General features: G+C 41.1%; 1 protein-coding gene across 1 annotated transcript in view; it reads right to left on the reverse strand.

The window, feature by feature from the left end:
- Gclm (Glutamate-cysteine ligase modifier subunit) overlaps positions 1–16119 on the reverse strand; it is a 39724-nt gene extending 23605 nt beyond the window's left edge. Inside the window, exons 1-2 of the mRNA XM_067089966.1 lie at positions 15714–16119; positions 5847–6039 (exon numbers count right to left, since the gene is read on the reverse strand). Of these exons, the coding sequence (XP_066946067.1) occupies positions 5847–6039; positions 15714–15812 (292 nt within the window). The 5' untranslated portion in view covers positions 15813–16119. The remainder of the gene's footprint in view (positions 1–5846; positions 6040–15713) is intronic.
- Between the last annotated feature and the right edge of the window lie 208 nt (positions 16120–16327).

Genomic DNA, 16327 nt, shown 5'->3' on the forward strand with positions numbered 1-16327 from the left:
CTTGACAATCCAAGGCTCTGCTCCTCTTATCAGCCACTTCTCCCAAAGCTCCAGAAGTCTGGCTCCTACTGGTACATGGAGGACTTCTGACTCACTTTTTCTGCACTGACTTGGCAGAGGTACATCTAGTGTTCATGGATGCAAAACCGACTGTTGGATGGGCCCTGAAAGACATTCTAGTTCTCCCTCCACGAAAGGGATGTTGCTGGAGGGGGAAGATGGTCCAGTATTGAAGAGAGGAAGACTGTTCCTTGGGGTTCCTTGAAGACTGGGTCAGCAAATACTGAGTTGTCTTTTTCTGCATATCTGTGGCTATTTCCTTCACCATATCTTGAGGAAAGAGGTGATTCTCGTCCAGCGTTGAAAATACCAGAGCTGACTTTTGCAACTGGGTAACCCCCTTGGACGTGAAGGAGCACCAGAGCTCTCATTTCTTGAGTAGCCCCAGGGTAATGAAAGCAGAAAGCTCAAGCGAGCCACCTCTAACGATCTTCTTGACTAATGCGCCCACTATCCAATCAAGGAAACTTACGACTCCAAAAACTCTGAAAATGTCCTTTACCATATGATCGAGTTCTGCGGACGAGAACATAACCTTGGCTGAAGCAAAACCCGAATGATGAGTCAACCAAACCAAAGAAATCCCCTTGGGAGGAGGCAGCGACTCCTAAAGAAGGAGCTTCCACAGTCACGTATGACAAGTACCTCCTGTGAAAAGGAGGAAAAGTGAAAGACGCTTTACCCTGGTCTCTTTTGGCAGAAAGGCAATCTTCCATTTCTTTAAATGACTTCCTAGAAGAGGAGGAAAGAACCATCTTGGGGAAACGTGCACTGTCATCTGCCTGGTTCCTCATTAAGAACATCGAGGCTGGCGAAGACGGGGTAGCTGGGACGAAAAAAGAAGGAAAGTTCGCCATCAAATATCTCAATAAGGCAGTAAATGCTGAAGGAGATGCAAGTTCTGGTTCGACCTCTTTTTCTGAAGAAATCGGAGACAGGTTGTCATCCTCAACAGGCTTAGGAGCCGGAGGAGCTTTCTTCAGGTCTATAATTTGTGTCAACTGATGTTTAATTGGAGCCAGAGTAGGATCGACTGGGTTCACAGACAAAGGAGATGAAGCAGAAGATCTGATTGGAGAAGGCGAAGGAGACTGCAGTCTCTGGGAAGATGAAGCAGATGATGGATGCCCGTGAGCAGGAGCTGGGCACTTGGTAGCTGGTGCTGGGTGCTCGGAAAGCAGCACAGAATGTCTGAAAGTCGGGCGCATGGGAGCCAGGTGTGGGCGCTTGTGGACGAGAGTCGAGCAGACAGGTGAGATGTTCTCTGGACTGTCCAAAGCAGACAGGTGTGGGTGCTTGCAGACCGAAGTGGACACATAAGGGTCCACTGAGTAACTGTATGAAGGCCTGGGACTGCAAAGAGAATGCTTGTACTTCTTATCAGGCACTTGACTCATGACCGAGGCTTGCAGAAGAGCACTTAAAAGGACGGGAAGAGTCCAGGTTACGTCTACGGTGCTTCCTGTCTGTGCTGCAATCGTCGGACGAGCTTGAGGACAAGCCATGCACATCCCTGGACAAGCCTTTCCAATGGCTGTCTACTGACACCTGGGACTGTTGAAGGGGTGACTACCTGTGGGTAAACCCCCTCAGCCTCCCTTGGACTTTTGGTATGTCTTCTCCCTAAGAGAACTGACGGGATGAGTAGCCACCTCCTCCACCTGCACTGCACTATCACTTTGAACTTTTTCCGTGAACACTTTTTGCAAAATCACTTAAATACTGGCCCCCAACTCAGCAGTGGTACTTACCATTAAATTAAGCTTCTTATCAAATCTAGCTTCGATACTGGCGATGGTATCAGGATCAAAAGCAAGGAAGCCAGGCACAGGAGTAAAATGAAGTTCAGTAGGAGGGCCAGTATTAGGAGAGAAAGTAGGAATAGGAGACGAAGGGAGAGTAATAGGGCTGACCTCTAAGCTAGGCCTAGGTGTAGCCTCTAAGCTAAGAGTGTTTCTCAGCTCTAGAAACTGCCTTCCTTTTCCTATCTCTCTCTAACCCGTCTAAATGAGAGTTCAAAACTTTCCATTGAATACTATCCCACACTGCACATTCAATACAAGTATTATCCAGACTGCAACCTTGCCCCTACATTTAGTGCAGTTCGTATGAGAATCGTAGCAGGCTTTAATTAACCTAGCCTTACAGCCTACCCCACTACACTAGCAGACACTAGATCCACTAGAATCTGACATATTATGACTAATTTGTTGAAAATTGGTCCAATTCCTTACAAAAGACTGATTATAGTCTGTGCTAACCAAAACAAAACAATTTGTACTTCACCAATAATATGAAATAACAATGGCAAAATCCAACAAAAGCTGCTGCAAATGGTGCGATGTTTACACCATGGGAGGCAGAAACGAATTATTTAATGGCTGCCAAGTTGTTCCGGTGTTCCCTGATAATGGGCAGGGTCTGTCACCTAGGTAAAACAATAAAGAAGCGCTACTGCGAAATTAAAAAAAAGTTGCCATGCGAGGTAGATACTTTAGCTATGTAATTACAGTAAACACCCTGTATTTACGGGGGATGCGTACCACATGCCCCCCGCGAATAGCTAAAATCCGCGAATACTTAAAACCCTTAAAAAAACACTTAGAACTGCCTATTTTGATAGTTCAAACACACAAAAACACTCTAAAAATGCTTATACCAGGTATTTTCCTACTTATGATGGGGTTAGGTTCCAAAAAACCCATCGTTTGTCAGAAAGGACGTATCTTGAATATAGCCTTGCCTAGATTATGGTATTCAGCACCATATATACATATATGGCAGCCTAGCCTACACTATAAGTATATTCTATACATATATGGTATAGTAATTATTAATATCAGCTAATTCTGGAGGTTCATGCAGATTGACTTATTATAATTCAATACAAAGAGATATTGAATAACAAACAAGAATTAGCTTAGCCTATACAGTACTATGGTATATCATATACATATACAGTAGCCTAGCCTACATTATACTGTATTCTATATTCACATATTAATATCGTATTATACAAACATCAACACAATGAATACAGGCAGTCCCCGGTTATTGGCAGGGGTTCCACTCTGAGGGTGTGATGATAACAGAAAATCTCTGCTAATGATAACAGAAAATCTCAGCTAACCAAAATTCGGCGATTTTCGGTTATTGGTGCCTCTGTTAGGTACATATCGGTGCCAATACCCAATTATCGGCGCCGATAAGTGAAAGTTAGCGAATTTCGGTACCAAAAATTGACAATTTTCATTGCTACACAAGCCCCGTAAAACTGGATCGCCGTTAACTGAGCCCGCCTTTAACCGGGGACTGCCTGTATGCATCTTTTACAATGTTATGCTTTACTTCACTGTATCCAATAATATTGTATATATTCTTACATTACTTTTGTATTATAAATTGCAATCATAGTGATCAATGTTTTGGTTTGGAAATCAATTACGCGGTAAGTTTATTTTGCTGTATTTAACTCAGTTCAGAGTGCTTTTCTTGCTTCTAGTTGGCAAAATGAATCTCCAGATACTCTATTTTTATGGGGCAAGGATATTTTTCACTATACAAAATGTTTTTAAGTCGAAATATAACTTAAATACGTCTCATTGTGAAATTAATTTAGCTATTTTTCCATTAATAGATGACGTTGGCCAGTTGGGGGCGTTTTTATGAAGAAAAAAAAAAAAAAATCAATTCTGTTTGCTATTTCCACTTGATTTCATTGTAATACAAGCTTTACATATTTGTCGTTTATCAGCATACAAACAGCAGTGATGTGTTCTTTCATGCCTGGTAGTTTTGATTAAAGTACTTTCTCTCCAATTTTAATTACGGTCGAGTTTCATCCATGCTGCTGATGCATGATAATTTATAGTCATTGGCAGCTTGAACATTGTTTTCTCAGCTTCAACTACAACCTGCAGCTTAAATTTAGCATTATATTTCCTTGCTGATGTTTTATCCATAGCAAATAAGGGTATAATGTGAAAGTATATCAGTACTATTCTACTTAACGTCATTTGTAACATAACTACGTTAATTGTTTACTACCGTACGATGGCTGAAATACTAGCAAAACGGCTGTTGTTATCTGAATTTGGTTATAAGCAAAACAAAAGTGTCTCGTTTGGTTGTTTATGGCTGTATGCATTTACGCAAGAATATAACGTTACTAACAATACTTTCATCACTCTCTTTTACTTTTTTAACTAGAAGATGGGATAAAGAGATGGATGAAAAAAAGTTGGTCTATTCTAATTTGGTCTCTCTCGCTGCCTAATTGTATGCTGCTGCCTGTGCTGGCACGAAATTTGAAAATATTTCATAAATATTGTTGTATCAGTATTAATTGCTTACCCCATCCCAAAATCAAATTATCGTAAGGCTAATTATCGTAACTCAAGCACTGCCTGGGTACCTGAGTATTTTAATAGTTTTGTCACAAAAAGTGCATTTAGTCATGAAAATTATATGAAAATACAATAATTAGTAAATATTTCTCAGTGAAAAATATTGCAAATGGGTGAATTTTCTGCGAATAATGTGTATATATGTTCCACAGAGAAACCTGTGAATAGGAGAGTCCGCGAATCGTGAGAACATGAATAGGGGGGGTTTACTGTACTTGGTAAGTTACTTATATGAAAAGTCATTTTTTATAGTAACTGCTGCATGCTCTTCATGGTTACGGTTGTAATAGAAAAATGAAACCTTGTGGGAAGAAGCAATGGGGTCTGAGCACAGGAGCTAGAGTCTTTTTTCTGCCAATTTTTTAGATTTTATGCAGCTGGAGAGCCACTTACATGGAATATGGCAAATTTTTATGAAATCTGCATTGCCCTTTGGCAACAGCTGGTTTGGTCATTGAAGCTTGTAAAAGGTTCCTACAGTGTGTATGTACTGAGTGAGAGAGAGAACTCCACCCATTCATCTACAAATCTACACTTTTCATTTTGTTTAAAGGACAAATGTGGAGTGGTTATGGATAAAATGAGAAAAAAGAAATATAAAGCCTCATATTTAAATTAGGGGACTAACTCTTTAGGTGGGACATTTTGTCTCAAGGAACTGATTAGCAATGTTCCAAAATAATATGTGAGATGAAGCTCTGTTGAGTTTCCAACAATTTGGGTAATGGCACGAGGCTGATGGAACAGTTAATCATCACCTGGAAATGTCAGCAGCCTGGTTCTGAGCATTAGCACATGAAAATTTATTTCCAGTCAAAGCATAGAAACCAGGTAGTAGGCAGAACTTATCATCACATGGATGAATGGTTAAGCTCTAGGCCCAGGCCTCCAACAGTCCCCACTATTAAAGAGAATTGGGGGAGTCAGGTTTTAGAACATGGTCTGAAGATAGGGGCTTGGCTGGGAAATCACCTTCATCTAACCAGACAATCATGAACATGAGTTGGACTTCAACAGTTGGGAAGGAAGCAAAAGAGGGAAATGAACTGGCAGCCCTGAAACTAGTTTCCCAACCTAAATCTGACAATGAACTTAAGGTGGGATGTTTTTTTTTTTTTTTTTTTTTTTTCTACAAAGGAGCAGCTGCCATATGACTCTGGGAAAAATGTCCTCAGGATCTCTGAATGCTCCTTTGTAAAAATATGAAAGGTGATTTATTAGTCAGACTCCTGTCCTCAACACCCAACACTGGGAACCTCTTACTATGTCAGCATTTTTTCTTATTTGAGGTTCCTTCCATACGAAAAACAATGGTACTGTTATAATGACCTCTTACAAGATAATTACAAAAAAAAAAAAATCCTTTTTCTTCACACTTACCTGTTTTAATGGCATCTTCAACCTGACTTGACTCATTGTTACTCAAGAAAAGCTTTACTGTAGTTTTAGTCCACGATCCATCTTCACTTGGCTGATTATTTATACTTCGTTGAATTCTGAGTACTTCACCGTTTTCAGCATCATCTTTGCAACCATCCCAGTTGTTAAGTGTGGTTTTGATGCTTCCCCGTAACTAGAAATGAAACATTTTAACTTAGGAAATACTTTTAATCTAGCAAAAGAAATTGCTTACAACTAAGATTGACTTTACCTAATTTTTCCAAGTTATATGATAAAAAACCTTTGAAGCACATAACTACTTCATACATACATAATACATAAGGGGAAAATGCATTGCAGTTGAAAAATTATTATTAATAAAATAATAAAATAGTTTGACCAGACCACTGAGCTGATTACCAGCTCTCATAGGGCTGGCCCGAAGGATTAAAATGAAATGGAGTACCAGGCCTAAGCCATAGGCTAAGTACTGGGACTAAATGATGAATGAATAATGAAATTTTAAAAATATGCAAAAAGGCATATGCTTCCACACTAGAACATATGCACACACTAAATACATTTACTCAAGCTTCATCAGTACAATAAATAAATAAATATAACTGAGTACAGGCAGTCCCCGGTTATAGGCGATCCGGTTTTTCGGTGCCTGTCTGGCAATGAAAATTGGCAATTTTCGGTGCCGATATGCGCCGATTTCTGCTTATTGGCACCGATACATACCTAACAGAGGTGCTGACAACTGAAAATCGCTGGTTTTCAGCACTTATTGGCACTGACAAGCCCCAAAAATCGCTGATAACCAGTGACTGCCTGTAATGATAAAGTTCTAAATAACTTAAGATTTTTTGAAATTTGGATTTTTTTTGCACGTGGGATTTTGTATTTTCATACATTACTTTTTATACTTTATCAATTAATTTACATTTACTATGAATATCAAAATTTAGTCAGCTGAAAATGTTACACACTTTGATAAAGCTTCACCAATCAATCCATTTCCAAAAGTTGATAACCGATATTAGCTGTATTTTAGGCATTTGCATAACACATGCTTAACTGTTGTTATCACTGGTTCATATGGGCTGCTCATTAAGCATCCACGTGTCATACGAGTGTGGGCTGTTTGGAGACGTGCTAGAATTACCTGCACATGTCTCTCTTTAGCATGATGAACTCCATTTTTTAACTCCATGTTTTATTTGCTTCAACTTATTACTTTCAGGTTCTTCATTCCATTTGTTTTGCCATTTGCTTATAATGTCTACTTTTATATGTACTGTATTATAAAATCATTAACTGGGATATTTACATTAGATCATGTCATATGGATGGATGGATGTATGAAGTTTTCATATAATAAAACTAATATTGTAATACTTACCTGAATACCTGAATTAGCCCTTAATCCCATTAGCCTGAACAACTCTCAATTACCCATCCCACTATAGTGGGAATTTTAACAGCCAGTGTTACCAACGCTGCAGGTAAAATCTTGTCACTTGAGCTATCATAACAAACGGTTGGCAACGCTGACAGGTGTGTGCCAACACGACCCAATTTCGTCAATTGCTTTATTCAAGGTCAAAATTGATGTGGGGAAAGGAGGGTGGGAATCATTCAGGTGTTAAGGTAAGTATTACAATATTAGTTTTATTATGAAAACTTCATATTGCACTACACTTCCTGAACACCTAAATTAGCCCGATTAACAACATTACACAGTGGAGGGATCAATCAATGTCAGCCCGACCTACTTTTGTGGAAAAGCAGGTAACTCAGTTACACCTACTTATGTTCTGTCCGATTACTCACCTCTGGTCTAATCATCCGGTGAGATGGTTTGAAGGGGAGAGTACCTCATCGTCAATCTCGTAAGTCTGAGTCTCGTCCCTGTCAATCTAACCTCCCATGTGGTATATCATACCTCTCATGTATGGAGGTGGAACTGATACCTCCCGTGTGGCTATTGTAGCCTCTCATGTATGGAGGGGAAGTTCCAAGGGTTCTTTCACGATGCTCCTTGAAGATTGCCGGTGCGGAGTGTGTGCGTCCTCTAGGTGTTAGTTGCTCCATGGTTACTCCTTACCTGACTTAGTACCCAATGACAAAACAACCTCTGACAACTACCAACCATAACAATTTTTTTGGCAACTGATATAAAGGAAAATTTTTTTTTTTTTAATACTATATCCTATATACTAGTCCTAAGCTAATATACAAGCCATTTATTGCAAAATCGCGTTTGCTGCCACAAACGGACCAAGCGAAAAACCTTCTTCCGACGTGAATTGAACGTCTCTTAAATAGAATGAGGTAAAAACTGACGTTGACTTCCACGTTGCTGCCTCCATAATTGCCAAAACTGAAAAGTTCTTAAGGAATGCTGCTGATGTTGCCATACTCCTAATGCTATGTGCTCTGGGCGGAAGGGGAATCATGACCTGGCGATCTTAGAAGGATCGACAAAGAGAGTTTTTTGCCAGCTTCATAGATAACTTCTCTAATGAAGAAACTAACCGCATTCTTAGATAATGGCTGAGATGGGTTTCTCGGGAAGACAAAGAGAGTTTGTGATACAGGTGCTGCCAGGTCAAAACTGCTGCTAAATCACGGAGAGCCTGAAGCGGTAACAGGTCTCTCGACTTGGTGCGCAGATTCTATAAATCCAGTGTTTTAGCACACACACAGGACAGAGGAGCATTTCTGACTCTTCTCCTGCGATGAAATCTTCTTGGTACGAGTGAGGTAACTGTTAAACGCCTTGGCAAAGGTTACCTTCCGATTCCGACTTTGCTCTGAATTCAAGAAGATCGGACAGCAAGAGAAAAATATCCTTGTCTGTGCAGGATATTTTCCTTGATACAGCCTGAATTTCTCTTATCCTTCCGACCTGCAGGCTCCGCTGCCAGCGATACCAAGAATAATACAGATTTTTTTAGTTAATTCCCTCAATGTTAATTTCTCTAGAGGTTCGAACACTTGAGAACTTAATACTTTCAAAACTGCTGCACTAAATCCCACGGAGGAGCCTGAAGTTCTCGGACATTGATCGATTCCTCCCGATAGGCCTTTGGCCACAGGTCTCTCGATCTTGAAAGACCTAAGCAGGTCGTGTAAGATTCTACTACCCGATAATTCCAGGAAGGTGGAACCTGAAAGTACTTACGAGCATTGACCTATATCCTGCAATTGTTGAATATGATATGTTTTAGATTTCCTGAGAGGGATAATAAGAAGTCTGCTACTCTGTCTTCGTAGGGCAGGAAATTCTGTGTCCTTGTGATCTACACCATCTAAAGTCTTGCATAGTTCTAAAAGGGCCCATCTTACTTGGTACAATTTTCTAGTTGATTTCCTTAGGCAAAAGGAAAACTGTTGAACCACTGCCTTAGAGAGACCAGAATTTCGTGCTGCTTGCTGGATAGTTTCCATGCAGCTAGCTTCAGCATGGACAGGTTCTTGTGGAAGCGAAGGAAGTGTGGTTGTTTGAGTAAATCCTTCCTTAGTGGTAGGGTAATCGGAGGTTCGGACAGCATCGTTTTCTAGCATTTCTGATTTTTAACTTGACCAGGGTCTTTGTGGCCTGAATGGCGCTATCAGTGTCATCTGTGTATTCCTGCTGTTCCTTAGTTTTGTCAGGACCTGCTGTATCATGCTGGATTGAGAACGAATGGTGGGAATGCATCAACATCAAAACCCACTCCTCTGGTACTTCTGGAGATTGTCCCAAGGATGCAGCATCACATCCGACCTGCAGGACATTGGATCCGCCATCTGCCGACCTTTTACCAGGGAAAAGTCAAATTTGGTAATTGACAACGGATCATCCTGGTGGCAAATAGGTCCACCATGGCTGGCCATTTCTTCAACAGATTTTGCACCTCCTCTTGCACCAAGGTCCACTCAGGTAAAGGTCCCTCCTCTTCTTATTTCCTTCTCCCGACACAGAGGGCGCACCGGGTCCTGCCAGCACGCATCCACATAGAATGTGAATTTTCCGTTTCTTGATTAACTGAAAATCGCCGCTCGACAATTTTGGGGTTAGAGCGCAGATTTTTTATCGCGGCGATTTCGCCTAAAGCCCCATAAAACCGGATCTGGATCGCTGTTAACTGGAGCCCGCTGTTAACCGGGGACTGCCTGTACCTGTCTTGTAGCTGCAGGTACCCTAGAAAGGAGTGCCTCTGCAGATTCATTCAGCGGAACCCTAGACCCAGCCGCAGGATTACCTGCAATACCATACAATGGTTTCCTCTTAGGAAGCAGAGTAGAATCCTGTCTTCCTTCTGCTACTGTCAGAGCCAACCGCGCATCCGCCTCCCTCAATGCCTGATCCACTCTACCAAACCAAGGGAGTTTATACGATGTCTTTACCACTGCCGGCTTGGTAGAGTATAACTCTTCGAACATGGACTGGCAAGTCTTGTTCAGCTCCACAGCAATCCTGGACTGCGGAAACAAATGGTGAATGAACTCAATTGTTCGCTTGTATTTGCTGTCTCCTGAATACTGAAAACTAGATTCTGACAGAGGGCGATCGTCATCCACTGAATTCTCGTTTTCTTTGTCTTCCGGTCGATGTGGAGCGGAGAGACAGAGAGAACCCAACCCTGGCATACCCGAACCTGGAGAACAAGGCCCTACCTCTTCCGGAGCCTTATCTTCCCTAGCTGTCAATGTGTGTGAAACACCTGAGCCAGCCGAAAAAGGCTGTGCTAAACCCCGGCCCCCCTACCATTAAGAGCCCCCATATCAGCTGACTGAGTCATTTGACTCTGCGCCACACCCGCACCGTGTATACCTTCACCTAAGTTACCTACTTTTGTCAAACCTGGTTGTGTAACCCCTAATCCACAATGGGAGGATGACGCAGCCAGACTACCTGTCTTAGCACCAGCCGGAGGTACAACCCCCAACCCTAGGTGGGGGTGGCCTGCAATACCACCCTGGACAGGGGAATCCCTCTTCATGAAAGTACTAGAAACTGCAGTCGCGGAAACACCGAATGAAACCGGATAAGAAAATTGATCCAATGAACCCAGAAGACCCGGCACCTGACCCGAAACTGACCCAACACCAAATACTCCACCCGTCGTACCTGTGATCTTCTGACCTGGAGGAATAAAAGTCATAGAAGTAGAAGTAAAGTAAAAGAAGGAGTCACACCCGGGACCACCACCGGACCCGCAATTGAGGAAGTCGGACAGGTCGCAGAAACACCTGTCTGTCCCACACTAAGCGTAGTAGTTAACGTTGGAAATAAGACGCTGGTTACTGCAGTAACGAATGAGTGATTACTGTCACCTGTGTTGAACAGCTGCAGGTACAAAGAGGAAGGTAATCCTGGAGGAAATTGAGGAACCAATTGCATTTCTTGCCATATTCTAGAGTGCGCTTGCTCCCCACTCACAATCTCGTTACTCAGCCCTTTTGGTCTAGATAACTCCAATATAGCTACCTTCTCCAATTCCGCATGCGGATGCTCAGAAGCTCGAGAAGTGTGTTGTGCGAATAGGCGAGACACTGTAGGGGGGAGCTCCCGGAACTCGAGATTGTGAACTTACAGCCATAGTTATCGAAAGAGGTACCGAAGTGTGACTCGGAAAGAGAGGCAAGGAGGTGTCGTGAGAAGGTTGTTTAGAAGGCAAGGAAGGAAAGATAGTATCCAAAATGGGGGGAAACAACGAAAAAGAAGCATTAGAATGAGATGAAGACATCTTTTCCAACGAAAGAAAATAAATAGATTTACTCCCACCTTGGTGATCCAAAAACAAATCTGAAAACTCAGGAAAGTTCTTAATGACATGGTCCCTTATGTTTGAGAAACCTAAAAAAAAACATTGTCGTAGCAGAACTCTGTACCCTTGAGAAAGGCCTAAGAAATCCGCATTATACTCTGCCACATTATAAGGTGTGTAGGCCATTGCACTGCCTCCAGCTTGCGGATCCGAGTTCGATCCCGTCGGAAAAGGAACCTTGGACGACGAGGACATCTCTAAACTATTATCTCCCGATCCTATAACTGACTTGTTCGATTTAAATCAGCTAGAATTACTGGAAGGGAACAATATCTCGGATGGATCCAGGGGGGAAACAGACCTAGGGGGACTGAACTCAGAACCCGAGGGAAGTTTACCTTGGAACTTCTCCAGTACATCTACTTTGAGATCCCTAACTGTCTTTGTCTCTCCTAAAACTAGTTTCTGATCACCACTTACTCTTTTAGGGGAAAGGGGGGAATCTGCTGCTAACACTGTCGGTTCCACGCCAGGGGAGCCGGCAGATTCTACCTTTTTGGCCTGCGAATCTCCATAACCCCCAGCACCCGTTAGGGCTGGTTCAGGAACAGACACGGGAGCTGAAAAAGAAAGATTAGCACTTTGTTCCCTATTACTAATTTCCCTACTTTCACTCAATTTTCCCATTAAGTCTGTAAACAAACTAGTCATACTTGATGATAACCTATCCTCTAATTTCCTAAAAAGTACTGACTCCAAGTCCTCAGATTCTTCAACTTTAGGTTTAATAGGTAACTTGCGTTTACTCTTAGAAGCTAACGAGTTTCTGTGCTTGACATATGCTTCCATCTGGTCGTTCGACCAGTCCCTACATTCATCACATCTCTTATCTACACTACACAAAACTTTCCTACACCTAACGCATAGAAAATGTCCATCATGTTTGAGGGTACTCATCCTTCTTTTGCAGGCTGAGCAAGATCAAAGCTTTTTCTCTACATCTCTGGCAGGTTGATCGGGGGGCGAGGCAGCTGAGGATGGTTTCTGGTTGGTGGAGGAATTCTTGTCTTTAGCCGTGGAGTCCATAATTACAACCGAATTCGTCAATGTCTCAGGTTCCAACAATTCCAAAGAGAAGTCCAAAACGTAATCCAAAAGAAGCCAAGGTAAATTAAATCACTCTCACAACCTATGTGGGGGGTCGGGCTGAGAGACCAATAAAGTTCGCTAGCAACGGGATGCATCCTGTCAGGCGAGCGAACAAAATGCGATTGGAAGGGAGGGGGAGTTTCTGCCGACCGGTGCAGATAGCAGGGTTGCCATGGGTGGGCAGGTAACTCAGTAAACAATGTTTACCTGCAGCGTTGGTAACGCTGGCAGTTAAAATTTTTTAACAATGTAGTTAAATGAGTAGGGTTATGTTCAGGCTGGTCAGGTGGGTAATTCAGGTGTTCAGGTAATACATGTTCTGTAGTATAATAGTAGAATTAACACTTCTTACCCGGCTGCTATTATGAAACTCATGAAATATGGCCTCAATCTTTGAGTATCCAGGTACTTTTAGCATAAAATTTTATGATGTTTTGGCTGATTGAAAGTTAAAACCTATTAAGTGCTCAATGTAGTTAAAGGTTGCCACTTTTAAAAAATGAGTAAATTGCCCTCAAAGTCTAGCATTCATTACTCTGCTTCTAAGAAAGATATTGATTTAAACTAAGTTTCTGGCCCTACTCTTTAGAATTTTTTTGTGAAAATTTGAAAAAATTGAGTGCGCTTGGCCTTCTAGCATTCAAAATGTCCGCCTAACCCCTCACATTTTGTTTATATTCTGGTCATAACCAGCACTTAAACCATAGTTAAATGTGTAAAATGATAATAAAGTGTTTATATTCATTGGTATAACAACAATGGATGTAATAATGATAATAATTATAATAATAATAAAAATATAATAATAATAATAATAATATTGATGAGTAATCAATATAGTGTGATTGAAAATATAATAATAATAATAATATAATGTTCTGTAATAATAATAATAATACTGAGATCTAACCTTAACATCATAATGTTTACCCGGCTGCTATTATGAAAGTTTGTCTCATGAAAATATGGCCATTTTTTTCAATCTTTGAGTATCCAGGTACTAAATAAGGATTTTAGCATAGACTGGGAATGTAAACAAAATTTTATGATGTTTTATGCGGAAAATGCTGATTGAAATGGTTAATTATTTACCTGGTTATAATAAAAAACAATAAAATTGCACCTGAAAAGTGCTAGCATAGAAATGTCACAAATAGATGAACTGCCACATCTATATGCTAACTCCAAGCATCTGCTACCTTCCAATGTCCAAAAATGCAATAAAGTAAAAATGCACTTAGAAAAAGATGCAAGCCTTTACATCTTTAGTACTGTATTTACCTGGCCCTACACTTCCTTTGGAAATATCATCAAAATGACTATCATTCATTCATGTCTGATATAGAAATTGGTATGGATTAGGCATCCAAGTATCTTTGTACTTCCAAACAAATAACCCAGACATGTAAGAATGGTTATACTGTCTAAAATTCATGGTGCCCTAGGTCAGGTTAGGTAACGAGTTTTGGCCCTGGGCCAGGTGGCCAAGTTATGATAGATATATTAGGATAAACCCTTGTATTTCAAACTATGATTAGCAGTGACCTGGCAGTCAAGGAGGAATGACAGGGACCCTAAGTTAGGTTAGGTTACAGAAAGTTTGATTAAGATGCATCCCTGTATTTAAATAGTTTTCAGGTGTCCCCTCCAAAACACCTTGGTATCTGAAAGTGGTCCCCAATTATAATTAGATGGGGGGGGGGGATGGTTGTAATGGGTTAAGCAACCCTGATTATTTTTGAGGATTTCCTTTGCATGTTGCCACCAAAAACACTGGTTTCTGACAGTGGTTCCACGCTGCTGTTAAATTTAGGGGTGGGGTGGGGGGTTGTAATAAGTTCAGCAACCAATATTTTAAATATTAGACAAATCAATCATTTTTAGAGTTTTTTCAAACTCTGAAAAACAATTTATGCTTAATATTCTGCAGATATTACCGAGTAAGGCCCCCAATCTGAACTGGACCCAGACATTAGGTCTGGTTATGATGAATCCCAGCATTCCATAGATTTTATATTCCCCAAGCCAAAATAGCATTTCTCTTCCTCTGCAGTTTACCCATTATTGAGTAATTATTAACCACCCACTGCTAATGGAAATTTATGACATTTGTACTACATTGTAAACTAACATGCAATTTTTGCCTTGTAAATTGAAAAGCAATCTTTCCCAGGAAATTCATTCCAAATGTGGAAAAGTCACTAAAGTTGTTTATTGCCAACCGGCATGTTATCTTGCTAACAGAGAGCCAATCAAAGCCAATAATATGACTATATACTGTTGGAAACAAAAGAAACACTGAATGCTGGGAATGTGCACTTTAAAGACTAGAATTTGGTCACCAGTAACATCTCATGCTTTACTTATGTAATTAGCCCACCACACACTCAACAAAAACCACTAGTCTACCAAATAAGATACCCTATCCTGCAATAAATTAGCAGATGCGTTAATTAGCAAGAGTTACGAATGGAAGAGCATGCTGACATTGCCACCACAAACATGGGCAATGCGAGTTTGCCTAGTGACAACGTACTGGCTGCCCGCATTCCATTTGAAAGCAAGACAACGCATGGCACTGACATGTACATTCATGGTTTAAATCAATGTATCCCAAAACAGCCTATGCTGGCCAAGCCTAATGTCATTTTGACTTGACATGTGCTCCTTGGCTAAGGTTTCATTTCAATATTACACGTTCGTCTACGACTGGACATCATCAATATTTAATACAGTATAGATATTTCACGACAGTCATGCATCAAATGATATCCCAACACGCGACACCTTCCCCATAACACCAATCTACGAATGATAAAAAGCATATAACGTTGTATATCAGAAAACAAGACACCTAAAGCCAAGTAAGGGGTGGTCGAGAATAAACAACCTAACATGGTATCTAAAAGGAAGAGAGGCTATGGCAGAACTGGCCTATAGCCTAAATATGCCGTACCTCCTCTGTCGTCGTCTGTCCTGCCTTCCGAATCAATTCTTCCATCTCCAGGATATTATTCGTCGTGAGAACGATCTTACGGACTTTCGGTGTTGTCATTATGCTGTCACTTTTTTGTCACCTCACGTCTCCGTCTCGCAAACCTCCAACGAGACTTTATCACCTCTTTCCCTAAGAGAGGCGCACCTCGCACTGACTACCCTGTCACTACTGCTACGTTTCCTACCCAGGGTCCAGGCAGGGCCTCCTTCAGGGTCTCAGTCAGTCAGCAGCAGCTCACCGTGACTCAGCAGGGTCGCGTTCAATAACTTATTCGGTGGCAACTGTTCAGGTGCCTCAGCAGTTGCTCAGAAAGTGTCCGAAAGTATTCGTGTGGCTCGCTCACTACATTACCCTGCAGGAAAATGACGTCTTATCTGATGTTTTCAAAACTGTACTTAATGCCGAATTATTCTGCTATTCAAGAAAGTTCTATTTTCATGTAATATTGCAATCGTATTGCAATTCGGTATATAAAACTATTTCGTGTTTTTTAAGAGTCTGCGTGAATCAAATGTACTGTATGTACATTCCTTTGCTAGTAAACTCCTCCCACCTCATAAAATAGGCTCGCA

The sequence above is a fragment of the Macrobrachium rosenbergii genome, chromosome 4, assembly GCF_040412425.1.
Source record: "Macrobrachium rosenbergii isolate ZJJX-2024 chromosome 4, ASM4041242v1, whole genome shotgun sequence".
Lineage (NCBI taxonomy): Eukaryota > Metazoa > Arthropoda > Malacostraca > Decapoda > Palaemonidae > Macrobrachium > Macrobrachium rosenbergii.